Here is a 10000-nt window from a genome sequence, read left to right on the forward strand (position 1 = left end):
CCCTCTCTCTCTCTCCTCCTCATCAGCCTCTGCTCCCTCTCTCTCTCTCTCCTCATCAGCCTCTGCTCCCTCTCTCTCTCTCCCTCCTCATCAGCCTCTGCTCCCTCTCTCTCCTCATCAGTCTCTGCTCCCTCTCTCTCTCCCCTCCTCATCAGCCTCTGCTCCCTCTCTCTCTCCCTCATCAGCCTCTGCTCCCTCTCTCTCTCTCCTCATCAGCCTCTGCTCCCTCTCTCTCTCCCTCATCAGTCTCTGCTCCCTTTCTCTCCCTCCTCATCAGCCTCTGCTCCCTCTCTCTCTCTCTCTCTCCTCATCAGCCTCTGCTCCCTGGCATCAAATACACAGTGTTACAGAGGGGTCACTCTAATAAAGCCGAATGAATCGCTGTTTCCTCTCTCTCTCTAAAAGCTTTCAGCTCTAATGTGCCATGTACTGTACTCTGACGAATGTGCCCAGTGAGGGGTGCGAAAACAACACAAAAAACAGTGCGAGAGACATTTGCAAAAAGCATTCTAAGCACTTCACCGTCTCCCCCTACGGAACTCTCCCCTATATTCTGGAAAAGTGGCGAACTTTAAAGGTCACGTTGCCTCTAAGATTGCCTCTTGAGGAAAGCACTCCAAGTGAAATTTTGGACATTATTTCATTATTTTCTTGTCCTTTACAAAAGAAAACAATGCCTGCCTTCATGTCCTCCACATTGCCATTATACTCGGGTGATTTTCCTGTCCTTTTCTATTTCCAGGGCTTCTTTGTGTCCATAATCTACTGCTTCTGCAATGGAGAGGTGAGTAACATGACACCCCCGTCCATTATCTGACCCCCCCCCCCCCCCCCCCCCCCCCCCCCCCCCCCCCCCCCACCCAGGAAGGAGCCCTTGAGGCGAGTCATGAGGTGGATAGGTGACTGGCAAGGGAGCACATCGGTAAATGTCACATGACACCGGTGAACGGCACCTCTCGCTACGCTAATGTAACACATCCGATGTGGAGGTGTGTGTGTTTGTGTGTGTGTGTGTGTGTGTGTGTGTGTGTGCAGGGCCTGAGATGGGGGTCGCTGTTCCAGAGGCTCTCCTTAGGAGTCCAGTATATCTACCTCTGTAGTATACCTACAGTACCAGTAAAAAGTTGGGACACACATTGAATTTTTTTGAGAAGTGTTTTCTTTACTTTTATTATTTTCTACATGGTAGATAACACTTTTTAGGTTTAGAACATCATTCCTTATGTGTTGTTTCATAGTTTAAATGTCTTCAGTATTAATCTACAATGTGGAAAATAATAAAAGTAAAGAAAACACTTGTCCAAACTTTTGACTGGTACTGTACCTCTGTAGACTTTTAGTCAAATCAGATCAAACTCTTATATCGAGTCTTTTGATGCACAAATGTGCAAGCGTCTGAACTGACTCACTGCTGAGACAGGGACCCCGGGGGATGAAAAGGGATTTGCAGTGCTGAAGGTCACAGAACTGGAGAAAAGGTGCCGGGCGAAAATACTCAAAAAACGTGGGAAGACAGAAGAGTCTGGAGGAGGCCAGAGATGCAGGGACGTGCACAGGAGGGGGCTAAGGTTGCCCGGGCAACTGCCCGTTTGCCCTCCTCGACTGAAGTTGCTTGGGCAACTGCCCGTTTGCCCTCCTCGACTGAAGTTGCCCCTCCGAAGGAAATATATATATTTTTTAAATAGTATTACGGCTGCAGAACTTCATGTATGAATAAAATAATCGCGGAATATGCGTACAGGGGGGCGGGGGGCGTGGCGGCGGCGGTTAGTGATCAAACCCCGACAATTTCAGAGTTTCAAGTGATATAGGCAGAATATGCGTCCAGGGGGAGGGGGCGTGGCGGCGGCGGTGACAAAAATGAACGTGTTGCCCCTTTTTTCCAGGGCAGAGCAATGGCCCTTCAAAATTCCTGTGCACGTCCCTGTAGAGATGGACTCTGATGATTACAAATGACGAGACTGAAAAAAAAAGTTCAAAAAGAAAAAACAAGAGAAGATATGAACACTGTTACGCAAATAGGATATGAAAGAGTAGGGGTTTTCAAAAATAGTATGAAGGAATCTGTATGATTACCAAAGGTAAGAAACTAAAGCAAGGTTAAACAGACACGCTTTGAGGATGCCGGCAGTCTTCACCGACCGCATTCTTCTCATCCTCCTCGCAGGTTTGACTTCTGAGAATGTTTGCCCCCGAGGGAATCGAATAGGTACTTTATGAGGTAAACTAAGGCGTTCAAAGCTTAACGGTAATCTTGAAGAATACACAGGAAAGTTGTGTGTTTTGTTTATTTCATTCTTGCCAAACTAAATAATAAACAATAACAATATTCATAGTGACTGGAAAAAAAGGTATAAAGTGTGTCAAATGCCTCTACTTTATCAGGGCTTGGTTTGAGGCGGCTCTATTGTTCGGTGACACATTTTGGGCTTTTTGTTTTGCGGATCATAAAGGACAGGATTACAGTTGTTTGTGTGACGAGCTGTAAAAGCATGAATTAGCTTTACGAGAGAATCTGTTTAAGGCGTGAGTGCACAATGTGTGCCTGAACAAAGACTCCACAGTGCAGCTGGTAAATGAGGAGACAAAGGAGCGCAGGAAAGGAGACAAAGGAAGGCAGCTGCATCAGCTGAACTGAGGTGAATCAGCTACACTGTCAAGGGCTTTCATTAGAAAGGGGTTAGAGGAGACCCTCCCTGTCTGTAACCTGAAAACCAAACAGAAGACTTAAACCTAATCCCATACACTAGCGCACGTGATACAAATACATGATGGCGGAGCTAGCATGCTTGAATGATTGTGTCTGTGTGTGTGTGTGTGTGTGAGAGAGAGTGAGGTTGGCAAAGCTTCAGAGCATGGTCACTTACCTGTCGGTTCTCTTTAGTTGGCTATGGACCAGCCAAGTGTGTGTGTGTGTGTGTGTGTGTGTCGGCTCTCTCTATTTGGCTATGGACCAGCCAAGTGTTTCGGACAGTTCAATTTTCTTCTGGTGTTCTTTTTGCTACTAGCATGAATTCAGACAAACAATCCTAATGTCACAGTTTCCCAGATTCCCAACAAAGGAGACTTTCCCAGATTCCCAACAAAGGAGACTTTCCCAGATCCCCAGATTCCCAACCAAGGAAAATGGTGCTGCCGTTGTGTTAGCCACAGGAAGTGACATCACTAAAACTTCACCTGTTAGTTAGTCCCACCCCTAACCTTACCACAACAACGTATCCATATGCACCCGCTAATCTTTCTTGTTTTTAAAACCTCTGAAGGTTCAAACAGAGATCCGCAAGATGTGGACCCGCTGGAACCTGGCGTTGGACTGGAAGGACCCGGTGGTGTGTGCCAACTACCGCTATGGCTCGGTTCTGACCAGCCTGAACAACAGCACCAGCAGCCAATCGCAGCCGGCGTCAGTGTCCCGCAGCACCGCCCTCTTCTCCAGCAGAGTGTACCTAAACTCCAGCGGCGGCAGCTGCGCGTTGGGCACCCACGTGGCGCTGCCCGGCTACGTGTTCAGCAGCTCCGACATCGAGAGCCTGCCGCCCTCCATCCCCGAGGAGCCCGAGGACAGCAGCACCAAGCAGGTGGACGACATTTCTCTGAAGGAGTCCTCGACCGCCGCCACCCCCACCCCGACCCCCGCCGGCACGGAGGCCTCTGCCGCTGCCGCTGCCGCGGCCTACGCTAGCCGTGCCGAGGACATGGAGGAGTCTCTGTAGCCTGAGATGTAGCCAGAAATTGTGGGCCTGCTGAAATATCCCAAATGTTAGAATGTAATATGAAAAAAAAAGCGAAGATAAGCGAAGATAAGCTAAACTGCCTGGCGTGGTCCAGGGCCCGTGTCCGTGTCCAGGGCCCGTGTAGGGCCCCTGAAACATTCACATCTGTGCCCCCTGTCTCTTCTACATTAGGAGTCTTTTCTCCATCTCTCTCTCTCTCTCTCTCTCTCTCTGTCTCTCAGTGTGTTGATGTGTGATCTCTCTCTCTCTCTCTCTCTCTCTCTCTCTGTCTCTCAGTGTGTTGATGTGTGATCTCTCTCTCTCTCTCTCTCTCTCTTTCTCTCACACACACACACACACACACACGCAAACAAACAAACACAAATGTCCACGGACACACAAACATGCACACATACGCCCATGCACACACACACTCACCATCTTCTGCCTGACCCTGAAACCTTCAGGGGTTTGACCCCTGCTTCTGTCACATTAGGAGGAGTCTTTTCTCTGATCTCTGTCACTATCTCTCTCTTAGACACACACACACACACACACACACACACACACACACAAATAAACACACACATGCAAGCAAAAAACAAATGCACACACAAAAAATGTGCACACATACTCGCCCCCTCCACAAACACAAACATGACATGGAGCACAAACACAAAAGCTGATGTGTATTATTGATAGTTAGTAGATCCAGAAAAAGAAGATTGTTTGTGTGGATTCTGATCCTTTACGTTGTTGTTGTGTATCCATGTCGATGACTGCAGAAGTTTAAATGAGGGCTACTGTCTGTTTTTTTCTCGTCTGTGACCTGTTGACCTCGTGAATAAAGCATGCGTCACATTTTTTTGACGTCTCCTCTGGCACACTGCATGGCAACAGCAGAGTGGTCTTTGTGTGCTATCCAAAGTCATGGCCATCAGCCTTCTGTCTGAAATTATGGGATATTTTGTGTGCTTATTTAATGTCGTACAGAGATCACTTTCAAAATATATTTTTGAATTTTTTGCTCAAAAAACATTCCACCGCCAAAAACATTGTATAGCGATGTTCTCTTTTTGTATTTTGAGAATACATCTTGCATATGTTTGTACTTGTTCTGTTGTTAAACAAAATAAATGACTGTTTGACTAAACTTAATAGGTTTGGAACTTCAATACAAAGTGCAAAACAAACTCTATCTGATCTATTGCTGACCACAAGAGTCAACATGCAACCACGGCCCATAGATACGTACCCAGAGAACGCACCTATAATGATGAACTCTATGATCCATGATATAAATGTCATCTGTTACATAAAGAGTCAACAGGCAGCCACGGCCCATAGATACAGTGTCTTGCAAAAGCATTCACCCGCTTGGATGTTTTAGCCTTTTATTGCTTTCATAAATCAATCATGATCAATATAAGTTGGCTTTTTTGACCATTTTTTTTTACAAAAAAGCCCTCTTTAATGTCAAAGTGAAAACAGATTTCTACACAGTAATGTCAATTAAATAAAAATATGTAATGTAAAATAAGCGATTGCATAAGTATTCACCCCCTTTCAAGTGACTGACCTAATTCAACCGAGGTCCAGCCAATTGGTGCTAGCCAATTGTCTGGAAGGTCCATTCACTGGTTAATCAGTATTCCTGGCTACCATTACACCATGAAGACAAAAGAACACTCCAAGCAACTCAGATAAAAGGTAATTGAAAAGTATGAGTCAGGGGAAGGATACAAAAAAAATGTCCACTAAGGCACTAAACATCCCCTGGAGTTCTGTTAAATCCATCATCAAGAAATGGAAGGAATATGGCACATGTGTAAATCGGCTTATCTCGGTCCTCACAAACTGAGTGACTGTGCAAGAAGGAGACTGGTGAGAGAGGCCACCAAGACACCTCTGATTACTCTGAAGGAGTTACAAGCTTCAGCAGCTGAGATGGGAGAGACTCTGCATACAACAACTGTTGCCCGGGTTCTTCACCAATCAAAGCTTAATGGAAGACGTCGCTTTGGACAAAAGCGTCCGCTAAATGACTAAATGTAAATGTAAATGTAAGAGAGCCACTGTTGAAGAAAACTCATATTAAATATCGACTAGAGTTCGCCAAAAGGCAGGTGAGAGACTCCATGGTCATGTGGAAGAAAGCTCCGTGGTCTGATGAGACCAAAGTGGAGCTTTTTGGCCATCAGACAAGACACTATGTTTGGCGGACACCAAACACTGCACATCACCACAAACGCACCATCCCCACTGTGAAGCATGGTGGTGGCAGCATCATGCTGTGGGGATGCTTTCTCGGCAGCCGGCCCTGGAAGGCTTGTAAAGATATAGGGTAAAAGGGCTGTTCACGCCGGATCCCCGCGCAACCTGACAGAGCTTGAGCAGTTTTGCAAAGAAGAATGGAGTAAAATTGCAGTGTCCAGATGACGTGCAAGCCTGATTGAGACTTATCCACACAGACTCAGTGCTGTGATTGCAGCCAAATGTGCATCTACTAAATACTGACTTGAAGGGGGTGAATACTTATGCATTCACTTATTTTACATTACATATTTTTATTTAATTGATATTACTGTGTAGAAATCGGTTTTCACTTTGACATTAAAAGGTTTAAAAAAAAAATTATATTGATCATGAGGGTAGAACATCCAAGGGGGTGAATACTTATGCAAGGCACTGTACCTAGAGAACACACCTATAATGATGAACTCTATGACCCATGATATAAATGCCATCTGTTACATAAAGAGACAACATGCAGGCCCAAAGATACCTAGAGAACATACCTACGTATAATGATGCACTCTATGATCCATGATATAAAATACCATTTGTTACATAAAGCAGCTTAGGGTATCATAAATGGACACACGTCCACTTGACAGCGCAGTGCTAATCATCTGTCGTGTCATCTGATATTACAGCTGGTTCGAGTGTTTGTTCTAAACACAGACAGCACTCACGCAATCTCAGTTCACCACGACGACAGTCCTCGTAGAACCGTAAATAGAAGCGGCTGGTTTTGAGAACCGTTCCGGTCCGGATCATTGCCGGGTCACGGCCGCATCCATGGCAACTGTAGCGTGTTTCCTGCTGTGAGTTATTTCCGAGCTTCTGTGCACAAGCATGTGTTGTTTTTTTTCCCAGTGCTTTGTTGCCTGAAGAAACTAACTTTCATTCTTAGAATTTGTTTTGTGTTCTTGTTGAACTGGGTCCACTTTATAAAGTTTTAGGACGTAGATGTCTAGATGTGATCACATTTTAGATCAAATGTATGCAGATATACAGAAAAATTCTAAAGGGTTCACAAACTTACTAGCACAACTCACTGCTAGCACTCCACATTCAAACTCTTGTATATCAGCTGAAAACGCAAGCAGTATTTCAGCAAAACTAAAATGTGTCATTATTTGTTTGTTATTCTTTTGGTTATGTTAGCGTTCATCTCCAAAGTCACAATAAATAAAGCCCTGCAAAGCCATTTTTTGTGTTAAATCTTGTAGTATTACTCTACCTTGTCAGTCGACATGTTTCTTTGGCTTCTGTGGAATTAAAACACTGATTTTTGGCAGATATGCTCCATGGACCACCGCTCAAATTGGATGGAAGTCTGCAAGATTGAATACACTTCAGTTCATTGCATTTGGTCGTCTGCCTCAAGATGTGAAGAGATTAGTTCGCTACAACAGTAGCTACAAATGATGCAGAGATAGTTGTTTATCTCAGGGAGAGAGCTCTACACTGGGCTGTATTTATGTATATTTCATATGAGTAGGCTCGAAGTGGAGCACAGTCTGCCTTGAGATTTACATGTGGGCCCACAGGAGTGGGAAAGCGACGAGGAGGAAGAATAATAAATGTTGAAGAGGTGTTTGGCGCCTGAACAGGCACCATGATAACCTGATGAGCGGGAGATTTGTTTTTAATTTTTTTTTCCGGGGAACGCACCTGTGTAGCCTACTATTCTCCCATTTAACGCCTAAGAGGACTGTTGAAATGCATGCTGTTTGTCGCTGGCTAGTTTTCCCTCTTCTCCATAATAATTGCCTTTCACAAACGATTACCTTACAGCCACTGGAGTGAAATGCCAAGGGGAGTGATGACATTACATCGACGATAAAATGGAAGATAAATTGCTTTTATTCTCTGGTATGTCGTGATAAAGATTACAATTCGCATGTGAAAGATGATTATCGTCAATGCGATTAAATAGTACAGTTGCCTATTGAATTAATGACCTGTAGCCTATTAAAACCATCACTGGTATCCAAGGATCCCGGAGCCTCCCGTCGCCTGCCTTAGAAGCATGCGAGGACTAATCCCTTGACATCCAGTGTGATGACACGGAAAAAACCCTATGGAGAATATTTCCACAGGCTCCACAGCCCGGTTTACTAATACCAGTAGCTAATGAGACCACAAGGCAAAAGGGGCTCGTTAAAAGTTTCCACCAAACTTGTGCAGAGAGAACCCCTTTTTTTCTCTCGATAACAACAGGATGCTAATTATAATCATTATAGTGTACCGTCCCTTCCAAACAGCGTGCAATGAGAACCCTGCTCGAATTATCACCTCCTACATAGGAGAGGGGGGAAATCAATAGGTGTGATTGCACGTTTGATCTTGTGCTGGCTACTGTCTGAATTACGTTGCGTTGTGCAACTCCTCCCGGCGAGAAGACAGCGCTCTGAAACAAAATCCCTTTCCAACAGACATTATTTAGTCTATATGGCCGCCTTTGTCTCCCTGGTACGCTTCGGTATCGGTGAAAACAAATCGGAAAGCGTCCTCGGAGGTTTTGTGCATTCGCTATTCAGATTGGCAGTACCTGAAAGGCAGACGAGAACATATGACATGGGGCGATAGTCCCACTGACAGTTTGAAGAAGACTTTTTAGCTCCGAGGCTGTCTCCGGTCCATTTCCACCCACACAAATAGCAGTGCTTTACAGCATGCTGCGTACAGACAACGTTTACAGCCAACGGCCCTTTACAATAACAAGTTATGGCAACGGACACTGCGATGTACACATGGGCACAACGTGTACTAACATGAAAATTGACCATCTGGAAGCAATGGATAAAGCGAGAGATCGTCCCGATGCATCAATGATCTTGGTCCCACCTTCTGGGCGCACAGTGTTCCCAGACTAGTAATTATAAAGCTTTTAGCGACGCAGGCCCTGCTGTGAAAGTGCACCATTATCAACAGCACAGCGATGATCCGGCTGCGCACTCGATGGCACAAGCTCCGCGCAGGCCTGGCGCTCGTGCCCACTCGTGTGCCCAGCCCTGCTCTTGACATTTATGTTTAAAGCACTGCCTCGTGCCACCTCGGGCACCTACACTGAAGTATGTGTGTGTGTGTGTGTGTGTGTGTTGGGAAAGGTTTTCCACCGGCACGTGTTGTTTGCTCGCTGTCATTTCTCTCGATTCTGCACACCTACATGTAAAAAACAGGCTATGGAGACGGGTTATAACCGAGACGGTTGTAATGTTATTAGAGATCATGACGGTCCACATCTGGCCGGCCAGCCTTCTTTACCAAGATAGATACCACTAACACAGGCGAGGAGAAATTACCCCCAGAAGTGCATTTTCAGTTTCAGTTCTCTGCAATAGAGGGAAAATCAACGAATCAAAGACTGAAACTGTGAAAAGAGCTCATCGCTCCCGCTCAGAGTGACCTACATTCTGTTTTTGCCAAATGTGTCTTTTCCCCCCTCACGGTCTTAGAAGAAGTACAGACGCGCTGGATCTTGCTATGACAGGCTGGGCATACGCTGGATTATGGAGTAAAGGGTGGCAGTCTTCATTTTGGGTAACGTTTAATTTATTTGTGACCTTTCCAACCTCTTCCACGGCCACAAGCTTTGCGGAGTGGTGATATGCACTCACGTTGCATTGGAAAGCTTTGCCCCCGTGATCAGTCACCATTGTGTGGCTCAGCAGCCTCATTCTATTTTCAAACGCCTATTCAACCCAACCAGCATCGAGTGTGTGTGTGTGTGTGTGTGTGTGTGTGTGTGTGTGTCATTTCCCTGTAAGATGCAGACTTTTTCGAGTGGGTGCATCTTAGGGTATTGGGCCCTTTGAATGCAGGGCCACTGATGAGTGTTTCCAAACCTACCCAGCTCACAAAACACACTCCAACACGGCCACAAAACACACAGATGAAACACACACTCCAACACGGCCACAAAACACACAGATGAAACACACACTCCAACACGGCCACAAAACACACAGATGAAACACACACTCCAACACGGCCAC

At 45.6% G+C, this 10000-nt stretch overlaps 1 protein-coding gene across 1 annotated transcript; it reads left to right on the forward strand.

Annotated features, from left to right (window-relative positions):
- The first annotated feature begins 610 nt into the window (after positions 1-610).
- Positions 611-3813, forward strand: LOC116218152 (parathyroid hormone 2 receptor-like). The gene is made up of 2 exons (XM_031558562.2): positions 611-784; positions 3264-3813. The coding sequence occupies exons 1-2, from the start codon at positions 674-676 to the stop codon at positions 3711-3713; spliced, it is 561 nt and encodes a 186-aa protein (XP_031414422.2). The 5' UTR covers positions 611-673; the 3' UTR covers positions 3714-3813.
- The last annotated feature ends 6187 nt before the right edge of the window (positions 3814-10000 follow it).

This window comes from Clupea harengus, chromosome 21, assembly GCF_900700415.2.
Source record: "Clupea harengus chromosome 21, Ch_v2.0.2, whole genome shotgun sequence".
Taxonomy (NCBI): domain Eukaryota; kingdom Metazoa; phylum Chordata; class Actinopteri; order Clupeiformes; family Clupeidae; genus Clupea; species Clupea harengus.